The sequence below is a fragment of the Dunckerocampus dactyliophorus genome, chromosome 18, assembly GCF_027744805.1.
Source record: "Dunckerocampus dactyliophorus isolate RoL2022-P2 chromosome 18, RoL_Ddac_1.1, whole genome shotgun sequence".
Taxonomy (NCBI): domain Eukaryota; kingdom Metazoa; phylum Chordata; class Actinopteri; order Syngnathiformes; family Syngnathidae; genus Dunckerocampus; species Dunckerocampus dactyliophorus.
The window spans coordinates 20442132-20462330 of record NC_072836.1 but is presented as its reverse complement, the minus strand read 5'-3'; the positions used below and the strand labels follow the sequence as shown (position 1 = coordinate 20462330).

The 20199-nt window shown below is 41.0% G+C and overlaps 1 protein-coding gene across 18 annotated transcripts in view; it reads left to right on the top strand.

Annotated features, from left to right (window-relative positions):
• The window catches only part of cacna1aa (calcium channel, voltage-dependent, P/Q type, alpha 1A subunit, a), an 89502-nt gene that overhangs the window by 7507 nt on the left and 61796 nt on the right, over positions 1 to 20199 (top strand). For 17 of the 18 annotated variants that reach the window (XM_054760330.1, XM_054760328.1, XM_054760321.1 and 14 more), the window contains exons 2-6: positions 8338 to 8443; positions 8535 to 8674; positions 18426 to 18517; positions 19154 to 19306; positions 19375 to 19562. In XM_054760330.1, coding sequence (XP_054616305.1) covers positions 8338 to 8443; positions 8535 to 8674; positions 18426 to 18517; positions 19154 to 19306; positions 19375 to 19562 — 679 coding nt within the window. Of the gene's footprint in view, positions 1 to 8337; positions 8444 to 8534; positions 8675 to 18425; positions 18518 to 19153; positions 19307 to 19374; positions 19563 to 20199 lie in introns of those variants that run through there. The other variant, XM_054760324.1, reaches the window with a different exon arrangement.

Here is a 20199-nt window from a genome sequence, read left to right as displayed (position 1 = left end):
TTTACATATTTGTTCATACTGGTATGCTGAAGAATTAGTGTCATAATGTATTGGCTTTGTACAGTCGTCCCTCACTATAGCATGGTTTGAATATTGCTCCCTCACTATATTGCATTTTATATTATATTATATTATATTGTACAAGTTCTATGTAGTATTGTGGTCACCAGGCATCAGTAATGTTATGAGACATGACGTTAGATTACATTACCTTTCACACTGCATGGAGCTACTGACCCAGCAGAGCCGAGCTGACATGCCATGGCTGAGATCGAGTGGGAAAGAAAGGTTCTCTCATTCCGTGTGGAAGTGGTAAGTTTTGGGCTTCTTTGTCCTTCTTCTCCACTCCGTTTGAAACACTTTCTTAAGTTTAGAATAAGTAAATTGGAGAGGCTAACCAGTTAACTAAGTAGCTTGCTAGCGGCAGCCGTCTGTTATGTGACTGCAGAGATGCCCATCACACTTTAGAATTTAGGCACTTCAGCACTCAAGTACAAGTACAAGAAAATGGTGTATTAATATGCACCGCCCCTGTCATTCTTAAATTAATTCATCTACAAATCGATATACCTATGAAACTAAAAATACAGAAATGCAGTAATTTAATGCAACGATCCACTTTTCTCACATCATTTTTACAGAATAACAGTCTGACGAAAGACTGAAATGTACATTTTTCACACACAAATACACACAAAAACACCACAAACAACACTAATAAATATATTTAGCGGCCAGACAGTGCACATATGAAATACCCATTTAAGTACCCATTTTACAGTACATTGGAATCAATGTAATTCATGGTTTAATGGTACCTGAACATGCATTAATTAGACTCAATTTAGCAGAATTACTCTTATTATTGCTAATCTTTAAACATTACATTCATTATCTACAAGTGCCTGCAATTTTTTTGCATTAAAAAAAAATATTGCGGTGTCCGTATGCAGTATTGTCCCACACCTACCATGCGTGTATAATGATTTGCAATACAGCCATTTCTCTCCAGTGTCATTTTTCATTCTTGTAATAATTCTCTTTAACTTTTAAAGATAGTTTATGTGTGTGTGATTTGGAAAAATAATGTCAGGGTGTGTGTTTGTGTGGGTGGCGGGTGGCCAGTGACGTGGTACAGAGTTATTTTTGAGGTATTCGGATACGTGATGAGAGAAGAAATAGAGGCAGAGAGGTTGTGATGGATTGATTTTCTCATGCCTGTGTTGTTCGGTCACGTGCTGTGGCTGCTACTAGACAAAATGTGCACTCCGCCTGCCTGCATGCTGTGCTGGCACACACACACACACACAGACACACAAATACACACACAGAAAAGCAGATAAATACACTTAAGTTAGATCAGCACACTGACTCATGAACGTTGGCTTTCCGAACATGAAGATTATGTAAAGAAACATGCTTGGCTGAGACTGCACACAGCTCACACACACATACACACACCCCAGCGTCAGCATCTTGTAAAAGTGGCAATTCAGCTGTATTTGGGGTGATGAGGGAGCGGCAGTGGCATGCAGGGCTGAGGCGGGCTACAACATATGCGGTATAGAATATACAGGCAAAATAGAGGAGGGCGCCTGCAAGGACTAACATACTGATTGATGCTAAATCCTTCTGAGAGAGGCCAAGCAGGGCTAAACTGGCCTTCGGGCGCTCCAATTTGTTGGGTAGTGCAGTCCAAACACGGTGCTGGCATATTCATTATATCTTTGTAGAAGTTTTGAAAAGCTAATAGGCTTTTCATTTGTGTTTGACTATTATACAAAATATTTTTGCGCAGGAATAGCAGGAAAAGGAATATCTCTGCTTTATTCATGACACTACAATAGATAGAAGCTGCAAGAGGGAGTGAAAGTTGTGAAAATTCAAGAAAATTACTGTTGATGTAAATGGGCCATAAGCATGGTTGTGCTTGTAAAATGTTTAGTGTCCATTATGCCGTTAGATTTGCTAATATTACTTATAATAATGCACTAACATACATATGCATTTCTGCTAAAATACACATTAATATCACACTAACTTGCTATGATTGTCCGCTCGACGCTAGAGAGCTTTTGTCTCCAAAACAAGTCCTCCACATGCTTATCACCTTATTCAAATAGCCTTGAGCGTCTGGGCATGTGAGTCTGCCCTCCATTGTCTTCATAGAGCCCAACCCCACCCTTGTATATGTGGTTTCTTACATTAACTAACATTTTAGCATGAATAGTCAGATATTTTCTCTCGAATCTGTCTGTTCAGGTTGCATTGATTTGGCTCTTTGCATGCATGTTTTCTTAAGTTGTATCTCTCACTAGTGTCAAAGAACTTTCCGTTTCTCTCATCTATTTTGGCGCAAACTGTAAATTTTCCCTTGACACACATTTTGAAGAGCCGGGTTGTGTAAGAGCGGAAAAAGGCCGCGCTTAATATGAATGCTGGCGGCTTCCCAATGGGTAGCAGCTGGTCCGACCTCCATTGGCAGACTAGCTGGGTTGTGTAGTAAAGTGGAAGTATTGTTGGTGTGTGTGTGTGTGAGTGCATGTATGAGTATGTGTGCTTGGATGGCCAAATGGCGCATGAATGGTGGCAGGAGTGTCAAGGTTACTGAAGGGTATATACCTTTTGGGAAATCGGTATCTTTATAGTGTGTCTGTGTATGGCAGTTCACTGGAATTTAGAAATGTGTGGCCCAAACAGACAGAGCTTGTCATCTGTAAATAGTCGTAGGGGTTAATGCAAATGGTTGTTTGTCTATGTGTGCCCAAACTAAGCTCCAACTTAGCAGTGGCCGTAAATCGGATAAGTGGTAGAAAACACTCTAGCGTTACATCTCTGTCATTTAGGAAAGACCCTCTCCACCATTCTAGCCCATTCATCCTTTTTTTTTTTTTTTTTTCTACAAATATTGTTGGTTTTACAAGAGGGAGTCATGAGGCGCCAAGGCTGCTGCTCATCAAGAAAGGGACCTCAGGTCCGGAGTGAAGTAGCTGCAGCCCACTTTCAGAAAGCTGCGAAGAAGAGGAGGCTAAATAATACAGCTTCAAAACTACGGCCAAGTCAACCAAAGAAAGGCTTTTGAAAACGAATGTCAGGTTTTCAAGATGACTGTTCCCCCCCACCCCCTTAGAAAACCTGAAGAGGGTTGTGCACCAGGGATCTTCTCCAGGGTTTACCCATCAAAGAAATAAGGATTAATAAAGTGCGATATTTACAAATGCAATTTACGTCGTCCGTTTGTCTATGAACTATTATTAACTATACAGTCATCCCTCGTTTATTGCGGTTAATTGGTTCCAGATCCGACCGTGATAAGTGAATTTGGAAGAAGGATTCCTTATTTATAAATGGAATATTTTTGTAGTTAAAGCACAGCAAACCTATTTAAAACCTTCTAAATACCTTCTGTTTTTAACACTATTAGAGCCCTCTAGACATGAAATAACACCCTTTTATCCCGTTTATACTCCTATTACCCAATATTGTAGACATAACACGAGAAAATAAGATATAATGGAGACTCACACATGTTAACATTGGGAGAGTTCCTTGTTGTTCCTTTGTTTAAAAAAAATTAATTAATTAACTTTTTGCAGTGACTAATCACAACGTCTTCTGAATGTGTCTCCTGAATGTCTTACATTTGTATTTTTTATTATGCTTGAAAATACTTATTTTTGAAAATGTTTAATGTAAAATTGGCTTAAACATGCATATTTTTGACTACTAATAGGTCGTAGTCCACCATGAAACAGCGGTGATTTCGTCATTCATATATTTTGGAAAAATCGGATGGGTTCGCAGCCAAGTGTGAAGCGGCTGGAATGAGAATCAGTACCTCCGAGTCTGAGACCATTGTTTGCACCTGGGAAAAGGGTGGTGTGCCATCTCTGGGATGGGCATGAGATCCTGCCCCTAGTGGAGGTGTTCAAGTATCTTGGCGTCTTGTTCACGTGTGAGGGAAGGATGCAACGCAAGATTGCCAGGGGGATTGGTGCGGCGCCTGCAGTGATGCAGACTCTGCATCGGTTCGTTGTGGTAAAGAGGGAGCTGAGCCGAAAGGTAAAGCTCTCAATTTACCAGTCGGTCTACCTCACCTGTGGTCATGAGTTTTTGGTAGTGACTGAAAGGACAAGATCACGGGTATACAAGCGACCGAAATGGGTTTTCTTCCCAGGGTGTTTGGGCTTTCCCTTAGGGATGAGGTGAGAAGGTGAGAAGCACTGTCATCTGGGAGAAACTCAGAGAAGAACTGCTGCTCCTCTGTAATGAGAGGAGCCAGAGGAGGTGGCTCCCTGGGGAGGTGTCGAGGGCACGTCCGACTGGTAGGAGGCCTCTGGGAAGACCCAGGACACGTTGGAGAGACTATGTCTCTCAACTGGCCTGGGAACACCCCGGGATCCGCTGGGAGGAGCTGGACAAAGTCGAGGGAGAGGGAAGTCTGGGCTTCCCTGCTTAGGCTGCTGCCCCCGCACCTAACCCGGATAAGCAGTCAATCTTTATGGATGGGTGGATGACTGGTTGATTTTTGAAAGCCATGAAATTCAAAGAGCGATGTGGCGAGGGATGACTGTATACCGTACTTCAGCGGTTCCCAAACTTTTTAGTCGTGTACCCCTTCAGACATTTGACCTGAAGCCAAGTACCCCCTACTCCTGGACACTTAAAAAGCAGAAACTTTTATCTTAATTAGTTTGAAATCTTGAACATGATTACTTGGTTGGTCAAAATGTGTACTGGTATTTTTCATTGTCAAATTAGGATAAAGTTTCACATGAGCAGTAATAAATAGATAAGTAATGATCCTCCATATCTTTTATTCCGGTCTGACGTTGGCATCCTTCTGTTTGAATGGCTTGAATTTGAGCTTCACTTTTTTTGTCCACTCACGAAGGCTATGGTTTCAGTCTGCATATCCATTTAATACCACACAGAGCAATTAACAACTTCATGCTGTGTCTCCTTTCTGCGCCGTTCTCCTTGTCTTTTTTATTCATGTACCCCCTGTGACAATTGGCGTACCCTTGGGGGTACGCGTACCCCATACACAATGAGAGATGTTCATGCATCATTCTACAAGCATACAATTATAGTTTTTGTTGTTTAATCCCATTTTTATGCCCCGCACACCTAGAAGTTTAAAAAAATGTTCTGTCATTCTTCTGGATGAATGGTCAAAAATTAAAATATCATGTATTAAATCTCCTCAGATGAGTGGAAGCTCTAATAGCTACAAAGGGGAGGCCAACTCCATTTTTCCTTTCATTTTTACTTCCTGTACGTGTATCCCCATAATTCTGAAGTCAATGAGCAAATTGATGATGAAAAAACTGCAACATAACTTGTGACTCCTCTTGCAAGTGATCTACCTTTTTTTTTTGCAAGAATGATTGGGATGTGCGTTTTTTGGTGCTCGTTTGCAACTTGTATCGGGATGAAGAATTCCTATTTTGTGTGACAAGTGCACCGTTTGCACATATGCTCTTGTGGCGTCGGCGTAAATGTGTGAAGTGTTTCTAAAGATGGAGTGGCGCGGTGATTACACACAGCACATGCAGCATAATGTATCATCTCCCTCCCACTCTTCTACATATAATCCCCCCCACCCTCCTTTTTTTTGCAGTCCGTGTGTGTGTTCCGCCACTAACCTACTTTCCACACGGCTCAGGAGAAGAAAATACCGCAATACTCTCACACCCCTCTGATGCGTTATCCCGCATCTGAGCGCTCTTATGCTCCCCCCCCAACCACCCTTGCTCTATTCAATCATGTCTGTGCCCACAGGTCACTTTCTTTCTTTCTTTTAGCTCTCTATGTACGTCCCCCTTCCTCTTAATATCCACTCCTATTCTGTTGCTGGCTGCCTCTGCATTTGCTGACGTTGCATCTCCTTCCTTCTTTTTAGATATTGGATGGAGATGGCGTGATAGAGATAGAGATGATAGATGGGGCCTAGCTCAGCGAGGGAAAGACAGGAAGATGAGACGGAGAGGAAGAAGATGAGCAGGTGGAAGACGAGGCAGTTTAGGTATTAAAACGGCAGGTGGGGAGAGGAAACAATATTAGAGCGAGCCGAGATGTTAAGAAAATTAGCAGAAGCGTGCGACTGCATGCGTCATCCTGAGAACATTTCGGGCCCGGCTCGTCCCTTCTTGGCGACACATCTCCGTCATGACCTACCAACGTCCCCATAACCGTGTAAACGCTTGCCCACACACACTAGTGAAACACAGTGGCCAAGTTGAATAGCAAGACAAAGAAACATAAAGCGACAGCGGCATATTCTCATCTCCCTCACTCCGGATTCTTTCCTTGCTTTTGAGTTGCTGCTATATATAGCCAGGGAGGAAGGCGCAGGAAGCAATTCATTATTGAAGGTTTATGGCAAAGTGAGAGTCATTTATTCATGTGCTGGATTTTTATGTGTGTGTGTGTGTGTGGGGGGGGGGCGCGTGTGTGTGTGTGTGTGTGAGAGAGAGAGCACCGAGAAGTGGCAGCATAAAGACAGAGAACATCATACTTAAAGGCTTTCAAACGCACACATGCGCACATTTGCTGTGGGCCAGGCAGGCTAATTGGGTGGTGCCCTGAGCGTCCCAGTGAAGTGTGCCTGTTGAGGACCGTCAAACACATTATAGGCTCGGACCAGACTATTAACACCTGGAGCCACTTCTCACGTTTCCTTTCAAATCGTAACTGGAGGAAAAAACACAATCGTAATGCATGATGTGTCTATACACACATACATGCGCACACATATGATCTAGCCTTCCATAAATAGCCCCCTCCCCACTACCACCACCACCATGGGAATGGCTACTCCCAACGGAGGTGGGAAAATAGGAAAAACGTGAAGAAAAGGAGAGAGGAACAGAATAGAAATAAAGTCAATGTGGTTTAGATTTTTGCTTTGTGTCATTTACACTCATTGGACACAACATTAGGTCCACCAGCGCGATCTAAAACACAAAAGCTCCAACTGCAGTGTTTCTCAAAAATATATGATTGAATAAATCATGCTCTTTTAGGATGCAAATTGTACATATTTTTAGCCTAAAGTAAGTATTTTCAAGCATAACAATGGCAAAACCAACTACAGTATAACACAGACATAAGGCATTCAGAAGACGCATTCAAAGACGTTATGAAGATATGTAGTATTCTACACTGGCCACTAGGTCTCAGCAATGATGAGACACACAGGCTTGATTGCCGGAACAACAGGCTTTTATTGCAGGTTTGAATGCTCTCACAACAGGCGCAATAATGCCCAACACGGGCTACTGTAGTGGCCGTAACCCCTGAACACCCGACGTCGCTTCCTGTCTGCCCCCAGTCAGTTCCCCTCCCACCAGAACACATTTAAAGCAACACACACAAGCACAAGTCTTACTTATGTCTTATTTTCATTTATTACATCTACTATATTGGATAATAGGAGTGTAAAGGTGACTATAGGGGTGTTATTTCATGTCTAGAGGGCTCTAATAATGTTTAAAACTCTATTTAGAAGACGGTAAACTTCTAAAAAAAATCTATGCTGTAACTATGAAAATATTCCCCTTATTAATAAGGAATACTACTTTGTGGAAATTCACATATCATGGTCGGATAAAGGAGGGATTATTATGTGTATTTACAGTGAAATCGCACACTGAAATAGGTGTTTTTTTATAATTGAAAGGGACAAAATATTAGAAACATCTCTCAGTGTACTGTAGTGCATACCAGAAGACGGGTTTACCACAAAGAAGGTACCTAATCTTGTCGCCGGCGAGCGTTTGTCATGATAGTATAAAGTTGAGCAAAGCATTCTTCTCGCCTGGCAGCCTCAAACACCAACAGTGTGAGAGTGTGTGCACGCTGAAAAGTCATTGTGCCAAACTCAATTAGATGTCTTTCTTCTTATTTGGCCATCTCTCTCTATCTGTCTCCCTCCCTGACTAGCCTTAAGACGTTATGTACACGGAGCCAAATGGTGATGTCACAATAAATCTTGCTCAGTGTGTGGGCATGCTGTTGTACCACAGCGTGCCAAGGTCTGTGTGTGTGTGTGTGTGTGTGTGTGTGTGTGCGTGCTTCCTGGTAGACTCTGCTGTTAGTGTTTGAATGACTTTCCCACTTCAAAATGCATGTATGAAATATCCAATATCCAATGCACTAATATCGAAAGTGCCCCCGCCTCTCATGGCCCCGTATTTGAGAAGCACTGAAATGACTAAAGAAATGAAACTGCTATCCTCTACTGAAGGAGTCATTCTAGTGAAAATACTGCATGAAAAAAACGAGTTTCTTGGGCTGGGCTTTGTTGTTTTTTCCTTGACTTCCTTCTCTCACTCCGTTTGAGTGGATGATTCTTGCCACCATCATTGCCAACTGCATCGTCCTGGCCCTGGAACAACATTTGCCCGATGGTGATAAGACGCCACTGTCTGAACGCCTGGTAAGACAGACAGACATGATACAGTACCGTGTTCAATGAAGTAGTTTCCTTCCTACCTTTGACCTGGCTGGCGTGTTCTTTCTCTCCTCAGGATGACACAGAGCCGTATTTCATTGGGATCTTCTGTTTTGAGTCTGGTATAAAAATCCTGGCTCTGGGGTTTGCCTTCCACAAGAATTCGTACCTGAGGAATGGATGGAACGTCATGGACTTTGTGGTGGTGCTCACAGGGTAAGTGGCAAGTCATACTTCGGACGATGAAAATAAATCAAATACGCACTCATAATGTGCAGGATGTTACGGATACACGAGGTCAAGATCAGCTGTCGAGTCTTTCACCGTGTGTTGTGTGCACGCATGCCTTGCTGCCAGTGCCCTTTTCTCTAATGAATGGCCCCATCCCGAGCAAGGCAGCAGTCAGATCACAGCGCAGATCCACAGGCAGCCAGCAGCCTGGGTAGTGAACAAATGCCACGACAATATAGTGTACTCAGAGAGGAGGGGGACACAGGGGGAACAGACATCGGGGGAAGGGAGAAGGTGAAGGAGTGCTACTGGAAACCAAACACATGCAAGCCGATAAAGACTGGGGCAACATGTTTGCTTTGCTGTAAGACCTGCAGATGATGACTTGGAGGGAAGGATACATGCTCACAATGCAACAAGCCACTAGCATACCGTCATAATATAGAAATGACATTTAGAGTAGTCAGTGTATAGCTTGGAAAGTATTTCGGGTGGTCCTCGTGTTACGTACAAGTAGAATTTTGGTGTTAGTGGGATTTTATACCCAAATTAACTCCTGAGTCCCTCACACTGTGCACAGAACACGTGAAGGACATAGCATATGGTAATAAAACGCTAAATACAAGAATTAAATGAGACAGTTCTGAATTATAAAAGCCAAAGCGCTACAGTCGTCCCTCATCACTTTGCCTTTCGAATTTCGCAGCTTCACTCTATCATGGTTGTTCAAAAATAAATTAATTAATAAATCACTTCTCTTTCATGCTCAAAAACGGCCTTTTATTATTTGTCCAAAAATATGCATATTTAAGTTAATTTTACATATTTTTAGCCTAAATTAATCATTTTCAAACTTCAGAAGACTCATTCAAAGACGTTGTGATGATATGTAGTATTCTACAGTGGTCACTAGGTGTCAGTAATGTTACATTGATACAGGAAGTACTGTATGAAAGCGGATGTAAAAGAAAAGAACAACAGAAAGGAACTCTCCCAGTGCTAACATGTGAGTCTATATATGTCTTAAAGTGCTCATGATACAAAAAAAAGTTTGTCATACTGCTGTCATAGATAAATAAATAAACAACTATGAAATAGGAGTGAAATTAAGTGGTGATTTTGACCCATATTCACAACGTGACATATTCACAACAACAACACAATAATAACATTCACGGATATTGTGTTGTGATGACTAGCATATTACACACACACACACACACACAAAATTGGCCACTAGTATGTTTCAGTACGTGACACTGACAGCTGCATGCACACGCAAGATACCGTAAATCACGGTGTATAAACTGCACCTTTTTTCCACCGGCAAGAAGCAAAAAATTGGGGTGTGGTTTATACACGATGACAGGTCAGTGACCAGACTCGGACTGAAAAATAATATCAGACAACGCTTCTACAACGCTTCAGCGGAAGATCACTCGTACAACAAGCCCGGTCACACCCACAGACGGCTACTCCCAAATGCGCTTCATGAATTCCATTGCAGATGAATTGATGGACGGCAGATTTCTCCTTTCTTCTCCTTTTTGAAATTGCTTAGTACCTTTACGCATGTTGATTTGAGATGAAAGAGTTGGCAAGCATTTATGAACTAACATTTTTTTTTCCCCCGCCGTGAGCCTGAAAATGGGGGTGCGGTTAATAGACGGGTGAGGTTTATACACGGTGCTTTACGGTACAATGCCAGTGAGCAGTGATCGCTGGTTATCTAGCCCTGGTGTGAAACTCCATATTATCATTTTAAGATTCGTAGAACAGATCTAGTAAAAAAAATATGAATTTACTTACTGAAACTGACAGCGACAAAGACAGTGACTGCGACCAACGTTTAGCTCGCAATTTGTAGTGATGTTGCTCCTCCCCCAGTCCCGGAAGAAGTGATGAGTGAAGAGAAACTGTAAATATTGCAACGTTCGAGCACACGTCTAATGTTTGCCTTTCAATTTGTTATTTTTCACTGTGAAAATTAAAACATTAACGTCTTTTGGTGTCATGAGCACTTTAAATGTCTTTTTTCTCTTATTATGTCTACGATATTGGGTAATACGAATGTAAAGCTGACTATAGGGGTGTTATTTCATGTCTAGAGGGCTCTAATGATGTTAGATGATAATGCTCTAACTACGGAAATATTCCATTTACAAATAAGGAATCCTACTTTGTGGAAATTCACAAATTAACTGAGACAAATGAGTGATTACTGAAAGTATGCATTTTTAAAGACACAGTAGCTTTTTTTAAAGATTAGATTAGATCGATTAGGTCCTGCAACGGGGAAATTTAGATGTCACAGCAGAAGAAAGATGCAGAAAGCACAATATACCAAATACATATACCAAAGATAAACAATCTACTATAAACATATTAACAATATACAATAAACCTATGACATAAAACCGAGCCAAGTGAGTAAAGTATAAGATGACCAAGTACATATTGTCACTTGGTGTGTAATGTCACAGAATCAGTCACTACGTTTACATGTCAATATTCGGCCTAAGCATATTCCAGCTTTCTAAAAGGGTTATTGGAGTTTACATGGCCGTGCGCGATTATTGCTAGTATTCCAGTTATGACAGGGTTACAGTATATGTCTGCATGTAAACGTACTCAATGTCAAAAGTTGAGGACCAAACCACTCACTTAGCAAGTTTTTGTGTGGATTTGTTATTATTATTGTTTCATTGGTCACAGTACTGTGTAAAAGTCATCAGATTCTTTGTCTAAATCCTATCATGACCGTGTATCACCAGAATTTCACTCACCATGGCTCATGGATGACGGCAAATGGCTGGTGTCATTCTGATGCTGTGGATCCAGCTACTCTCCAAAATGTAATGGTTTCTTTCTTGACCTATATGCCACCCCCCGTGGAAAATCAGCTTTGTATTTTTTGTGTATGAATGGGTCCTGCAATTGACATGGTACTGCATACGTACTGTGTGTATGCATCGTTATTGTCTTTATTGACCGTGCACTGTCATTTTCTATGTAAAGCTTTCTCATTGTCACTCGCACTTGCACACCGAGCAGAGTGTCCTTATGCTTTAATAGGAGCAATCATGAGGCCAAGCTCATCCCAGCGCGAGTGACTGAAGACGAGTGTCAGCGAGATGTACAGTGCAGCATATCGTGGGAGGCAGGGATGAGGATTTGTAGGATTTGACAGTGTAAGTAAGCAAGGCAGAGCTTTTTGGGACCCGTGTACATTTTATGACCGGGTGGTGACCTTTCTCCACTACTGTAACTGTAAAAAATAATGATGCTGATGAAAGTGAAGGTTTATGTCTTTTCACAGTTGAGTCCACTCTCAGGAAATAAATATCGCCCGTGGCATATTGTGGCGCTTCCTTTGCAGGGGTCCGGAGCATATGTGCAGCATGTCCTCCATGCCTAAGCGGGACATTTTTCTGAAGTACATCATTGCAAGTGTTTGCTCATGGAGGTCAGGTGGCTTGATCTCCAGTTAGAATGTAATATAGTTCTTAAAAGTGCTTATTTGGACCTGCATGATTGCATGGTATGCTTCAATTTCAAATCAAACATGTTTGAAAAAAATGGTTGAAAAATCATCTTGGGCAATGAGGACATTTGTTATCCCTCTTTAAAGCTGTTTGTTGGTACTTAATCACCCCCAGCCTACTCCATAGCTATATATAGACCACTCTACATGGAGTCTTTTGTGAACAGTCTTGCTGGCTCCAAACTGTTGCTTGAAGGCGTTTTTGCAGCGTCACATTTAAACGGAGAGAAGGGCAACTGATGATGTGTCGGTACACAAGAAATCGAGAGTGAGACTGCAACGGGAGCGAGGTGGCACTTGTCACACTGGCAAAAGGAAACTAAATAGGAAATCCTTATAAGTTGGAAACAATTTCTTTGCCAAGTTGTGGTCAACTGTTTTTTGGATTTGGGACATGATCCGTTCTGGGGTGAAACTTCCCATTTTATTAACTGAGCAGGCAGCATTTTAACTAACGTTCTTAATGCTTGTACAAGTGTAAAAATAAGTAACATGTTAATATTAGGGGTGCAACAATATGGAAATTATACAATTTGGTTCGATTTGATATTTTAGTGCGCGGATGTCAAACTCAAGGCACCCGGAGGCCAGATTTGCTCCGCCGTATCTTTTGATGTGGCTGTCGAAAAACTGGAAATAATACACAGCAAAAAGGCGCGTCAAAAATGTATTATATTTTATGTATGTATATATTATACATATTATTGAAAAACATATTATTAAAATAATTTGACAAACTCAGAGAGACACAATAATGTATGTCAAAAAGACACTTTAAAAAAATACGTTTCATTTTCTTAATTTTGTCTATTTATTTTTTTTACGTTAGTTTTATTTGTTTGATTGTTTCATTTATTACACATATTTCATAACTAGTTGTGTTCATGGATTCAATAGTATTTCACAGTACATAGCGTTCATTATTCCCACAGTTCCACAGGTATTTCACAGTGGCAGTACAGACGAAGTCAAGGCAACACGTATAAAACTTCAACCATAAGAGGATTCTTTTCAATTCATCATAAAACGTCAGCAATAATAACATAATAAGTGTAGACTTGCCGCTGCAAATGCAATGAGGACTTTTATTGTACTATACTGTATACCTGTATACCTGTACTGTATATGCATCTTACCGCTGACTTATTTTATCCGGAAGGACGGTCATTTAAAGTAGCTTTTATGAAATGAATGAAATGCTAGGAATTATGTGCGCTGTCCCTGCAGAAAACAGTGTCAGTGTGTAACTTGCATACGCTCCACATCCCGCTTGATACATTAGGAACTACTGACTGGAATTGAACAATATGGCTGGCTCTCATGCTGCACACACACACACACACACACACACACACACATTCACTCACACCTTTGTGATGTTCTCCATGTGTTTTTTAGCAGCGCAGCACCTTTGAACATGAAAGCTGCTTGGCCTTTCCGCCCACCTCTGGCCCGTACCTTTGATAACACACTGACCGATGTGCACAGACAAACGCGCGCATTTCCACTTCAAACATTCCTTTCCGTTTCCTCGCCACCTCTTGTAGACTCGCGGCCGCTTTCTTTACACGCATTCAAAGACAAATACGCTTAACATGACTGTGAATAGATGGGCTGTCCACTCTACAACCTTGCTGTTGGATGGTCGTTTGATTTGTGTGCAACCATGTTTCCGGGCTCGTGTGCGTGTGCACCTATTGTAGTAAATTGCCTGGGTGATTTGGCCCTGGGAATAAGCTAGTCGTTTTTTTTATGCCTGCTATTGATTATTAGTCCAATTACGCTTTGTTTACAGCCATCTCTCTCCTTCAGCTTATTTTATATACAACTGGTGGAGAAGCAATGAAGGAAGGGTAAATAAAAAAAAAACAAGTAGCATCGTTCCGCTCAAGTGAAATTCTGTGAACATCAGTTTTTGCAGTCATCACATGGAGAAGACTGAGTGCACTTACAACCCAGATCATCTGTACAGTAATCCCTCGTCACTTTGCAGCTTCATTCTATCACTTTTGATCTGGTTATTCTGTTTCGTAGTTCAATACAGCTTATTATTAGTCAAAAATGTGCACATTTAGGCAGACGTTACATTATTTACCATGTTCAAGCATACAAATGGCTAAATGCAGTCAAATGCAAATATAAGGCATTCAGAAGACTCATTCAAAGATGTTGTGATGATATGTAGTATTCAACACTGGTCACTAGGTGTCAGTCATGTTACTGTAATATTTGGTGAGACACACAAGCACCAGACTGGATTGCCAGAAGGACAGCTTTTATTGCAGGTTTGAATTATCTCACAACATCCAGCTAAAACTCAACTCTGAACCCCTGACGTCACTTCCTGTCCGCTCCCCTCTCAATGCCCCTCGCACTAGAACGCATTTATAGCAACACACACAAGCATGAGTCTTATGTATGTTGTCTTATTTTCTCTTATTATGTCTACGATATCAAGTAATAGGAGTGTAAAGGTGACTATAGGGGTGTTATTTCATGTCTCAAGGGCTCTAATAATGTTAAAAAGCCTATTTAGAAGGTCGTTAACAGGTTTTCTATGGTCTAAGTATGAAAATCTTCCTTTTATAAATAAGGAATCCCACTTTGTGGAAATTCACTTATCCCGGTCGGCTCTGGAACCAATTAACTGTGATAAGCGAGGGATTACTGTATTACCTCACTGCTATAGGTCGGTGTACTGTGTCTACTACATGAGATGGCATGCATAATGGCCATCTCAATAACAACAAAAAGATAAGTTGAGTATATTTGTTCAGCAATGTTGACGCAGCTAATTAGCCTCATTTAGCTGAAGTCAGCAGGAACGCAGGTGGCGAGTGGGCATGTAAGATTGTTTTACAATATTAGCATGTGTTACATTCCTGTGAATACAAATAAAGAGCGTTCCTCTTTGAGACCTATTAAAGACGGCTGCTTTATCTACCGTAATTGAATGACCTACTTTACAGTGCATTTGTGAAACGTATTCCCAATATGTCTGATCAGCCAGCACCTGTTCTGTAGGTGTGTGTGTGTGTGTGCGTGTGTGTGTGTCGTATGCGTGCTTCTCATATGTGGCTCAGTGTGAAGTAAATGTAAGTTGTTGATGCACAGGAGAGATAGCGGTAAAGAAAAACAACAAGACTCCTCCTTTGGCTCTGTTACCAAGGTGATGCGGAGATTCTATCAATGAGCCAAGGTTGCTGTTGCCATGGCAACGCTTATGAATGAGAAAGGGCAGAGTAACCGTGGCGACGGTGTGAATGAGGAAGTGCCTCATCGACCTGACAGTGTTTGTCAGGGAGGGTAGTGGATACTGTTTCGAAACGCAATTCTTTTGTTTGAGTGACTCTCTTTTTCTGTCGTCTGTTGACTTCATATTAGAATTGCGCCAAAGAGTATACATTGTATACCCTTTGTATTGTGTAGTAGTCAGTATTTACTGGCACACTGTCCAAATCAATATACAATACAGTATACAGTATTTCCCCCGTTATTTCACCAATCCTAACTCACAGCTGTAGAGCTATGGAGGCAAATTCTCAGTTAAGCATGCGATTTTACAGCATTTGCCGTTGTCACAAGCTGTGGCTGAAATTATGGGATGTCTCGGCCTCAAAGGCAGTTTCTCCTGTGTACCGCCACCATGTTAAACCCACTGGGATTCATGTGTCGTTTCCCTAGAACCTCCATTGTGTTAATTTAATCTTGGTAAAAAACGAAAAGCCTTGTAACTACAGAAAATTATGACTTATTATTATTATTATTATTAAGATTTTTTATATTATAAAAATTGAAAAATATACAAATGATGAAATGATTAATTAAACCTATTAAATATTACTTTATTTTATATAAGGAAGATGAAATATTGCTCATATTGCTGGAAACTTTGAATGTTTTGTATGCCTTAACTTTTCATCCAATTTCCTACTACTTGTAGAGCCGTCCCTCACTCTATCGCGGTTTTGGAAAAATTAATTGATTAATAATTGATTGCTGTTTTGTGGTTGAATATGGTATATTATCTGCAAAAAATGCACGCATGTTAAGCAAATTGTATGCATTCATGGCATAATTTAGGCATTTTCAAGCATAAAAAATGGCAAAAGGAACGAAAATACAATGTAAGGCATTCAAAAGAAGTGATATGAAGTGTAATACAGCAGAAAACTCCACAAAATATCTTCCAGAAAATCAATTTTTTGAATTTATATTTTGAATTGTTTTTATTATAATTTAATCCAGGTTTATTGGTAAAATAAGTGTTACTAGATTTGATAAAAAGCACCAACGTTCAATAGAGGGTAGGCCTATAAAGATTATTATTGTACAGTAATCTGTTGTTTATGGCGGTTAATTGCTTCCAAGTCCGCGATAACAAGATTTTCGCAAAGTAGACTTCCTCATTTAGAAAAATGTTTGTAGTTAGAGCAGCGAAAACCTGCTTACGACTTCCTAAATACGATTTTTAACGTTATTAAAGCCCTCTAGACATGAAATAGCACCCCTATAGTCAACTATGCACTTGTATTACCTAACATAGTAGACATGATAAGAATTTAAAACATAAATAAGACTTAAATATGTTGCTGAGTGGGGGTCACGGACAGTAGGTGACATCGGCAGTTCAGAGTTGAGTTTTAGCCTGACCTGGGTTACGGCTGCAACAGTAGCCCGTGTTAGGGATTATCGTGCCTGTTGTAAGATCATTCAAACCTGCCATAAAAGCCTGTTGTCTGGCGATCGAGTCTGGTGCTTGTGTGTCTCACCAAACATTACAGTAACATGACTGCCACCTAGTGACCAGTGTAGAATACTATATATCATCACATCTTTAAATGCGTCTTCTGAATGCCCCATGTTTGTATTTTACTTCATTAAAACATTTTCATCCTTGAAAATGCTTAATTTAGGCACAAAATATGTGCAATTTGCTTAAATATGCATATTTTCTTACTAATAATAGGTTGCATTTAACCATAAATCATCATGATTTACTGAATAAAATATTTTTGAAAAACCCTAAAGCTGTGAAATTTGAAGCAGGAAGTGGCGAGGGATTACTGTAATGTGCTGGTGTCGGCATTGTAGTCTTGCTAAAGGCTATCATTGCCTTCACGTTAAATGTCATACGCAAATATACTGTAGTCAACCTAGATACTGCATATACTGTAAGTGCACCCACACCACCTAAAACGAGAGTACAGTAGGGGTATAAAGTCAAGTATCAAGGGTACAAAAGCACGATGTTTGAAGGACATTAAGGGCTATAAAGGTACAATGATGTGCATTTTTATTCAGTCAGTGTACACAGTCGAGAGAGAGAGAGAGAGAGAGAGAGAATGAGAAGCTAGCTCGTGACCAAGGAGGGATCTTCTCAGTTTCATGATAGCCTATGATGATGAGTTGATATCACACAATGTCGTTCCAAGGGCCCTATAGCTACTGTGAGTGATGAAGCCCTGCTGAAGGGGAGGAGGGACTTTCAGGTCACCATAATGCCGCCTTTAAAGGCTCCATCACCCATTACCCCACCCCAGCCGTTTATGTTACTTGCTATTTTAGTGTGTTTCCAAGCAGAGCAGTCTGATTTTGAAGGCTGCAGTGATTAAGGCTCTGCTGTGTCACTGGAACAGAGGCAAGTGGAAATGTGTCAGAATGACAGAATGAAAAGAGAGAGGGAAGTGAGAAGGAGGATGATTCACTCTGTGCGTCAGACGAGGGACTGACTGGAAGTCTGGCGGCACAGGGGAACATCTTTAGCCTCTCCACGCACGCACATGCACACCCATTTTGTTTACCGCTCTTGATACGCCGTCCATTCTCGAACTCAACCTCCGTCTGCTTTCAATGAACTCCTAATAAATAGAAACGGACGAGTCAGCATCTCTCATTTTTACCATGTGACATTTCTTCCCTTCTTTACTTGTCGTCCCTCCTCCTCATCACTCCATCTTCCTCCTCTTTCAAATTATAGCCCCGATACAAATCAACCTGTCCCTCTCACGCCCTGATACACTCCACTGTCTGGCTTCACTTGTCACCTCTATTGATCAGCTCCGCTCCTGCAGGATTTACATACAATGTGCCTTGCAGTTGCTTGGAATCAGCTGCAGTGGGTTTGTGTGCACGACAAGCTGGCCTAGCTTAAATATATTTGTCCCTGTGCATTTGTCTCATTCTCTTTAGGATCCTGTCCACCGTGGGCTCAGATTTTGACCTGCGGACCCTTAGGGCCGTCCGAGTCTTGAGGCCCCTCAAACTGGTGTCTGGTATTCCCAGTAAGTTTTCAAATGTATTTAATTTTTTCCCGTTTTATTGTGTCCCAAAATTGCTCAGTTGCATCAGAGGTTTAAAAATAGCTCAGAGAAACGTTTTGAGGCACGATTTTATGCCGCTTCTGTGTCGTTCTGCATAAAGGTCCGAACAAAAGTGGTTCAGCACACTGGACTCTTTTTCAATTTTTTAAAATGTATTTATTATATTTATTTTTATTATATTGTTATTCTAAAAACAATGATTTGTTGTTGTTTTTACACATGTTGTTTTGCCATTTGAATGTGACGAATGAAGGGAAACATTTTGAGTCTAAGCGTAAGGTGAAAGTAAGAAAGCAAAAGTGTCAGAAGCATGTTTTACCCTGTCAGGTATGATCAGAATGCTTTGCATCTTCTCCACTGGGTCCTGCTGAGTGGCTCACAGTGTGTGTGCGGCACACTCCTCGGCAATTACAACATGAAATTGACAAATTCTAATCCCAAATGAGAGCGTTTGCTGAAGCGACTCAATAACTGTTCATTAATTCACTTGTGTCATATTTTTGGAAATCCTAATTATTTAGTTAATGTCGTTTTTTTTTTTTTTTTCCTCATTCGGATGAAAATATGCATTCACGATGTTCACACTCTGCCCTGCAGGCCTACAGGTGGTGCTCAAATCCATCATGAAGGCGATGATTCCTCTGCTACAAATTGGCCTCCTGCTTTTCTTTGCCATCCTCATGTTCGCCATCATCGGCTTGGAGTTCTACATGGGCAAATTCCACACCACCTGCTTTGACAATCACACAGGTATCGAATTTGAACATTGACATCACCCTCATGTTCAGCCTTTACAAACATTGAAAATGAAAATCCAGGGGAGATCCGCGAAGAGTTCCCATGCGGGACGGAACTTCCGTCACGGTTGTGTCCAGAGGGTACCACGTGTCGAAAGTACTGGCTGGGTCCAAACTATGGCATCACACAGTTTGACAACATCCTTTTTGCAATCCTCACCGTCTTCCAGTGTATCACCATGGAGGGCTGGACTGACCTGCTATACTATGTAAGTACTGGTGTGTCACACACCTGCAAACGCACAGAGTATTAAGTGGTAAATGGAAACCCATGGCACGGCTTGTACCTCGGTATTTGGGCTTTCAGTCCGAAAACAACTTTTTTTCTCCCAAAATTCTCTTTTTATTATTTATTGTTATTATGATTATGGTTATTATTATTATTATTATTATTATTATTATTATTAAATGATTTTTAAAATGAAGCACGCAACTGAAATTTCAATCTACTGGCAGGCAATTCTCCAATAAATACAATTCTCAAATAAAAAAATACACATATTGATATAGCATACAGAAAAATGGAAGGATGTGGGGACCACTTTGATGAGTACGTTAAAGATGCTAAACCAACCAAATGTAGGCCAGTATGCTACTATACTACTATACTATAAGCCAGGGGTGTCAAACTGGTGCCATGGAGGGCCGAGACACTGCAGGTTTTCTTTCCAGCCAGTCACTAAAGCAGGTGATTTTAATGATCAACACCTTCAGTTTGAGGGAAGGAGCTCATCAATTAAATCACCTGCTGAAGAAACTGGTTGGAGAGAAAACCTGCAGTGTCTCGGCCCTCCAGGGCACCAGTTTGACACACGTGCTATAAGCTATGTAAGCTTTGTGTTATGC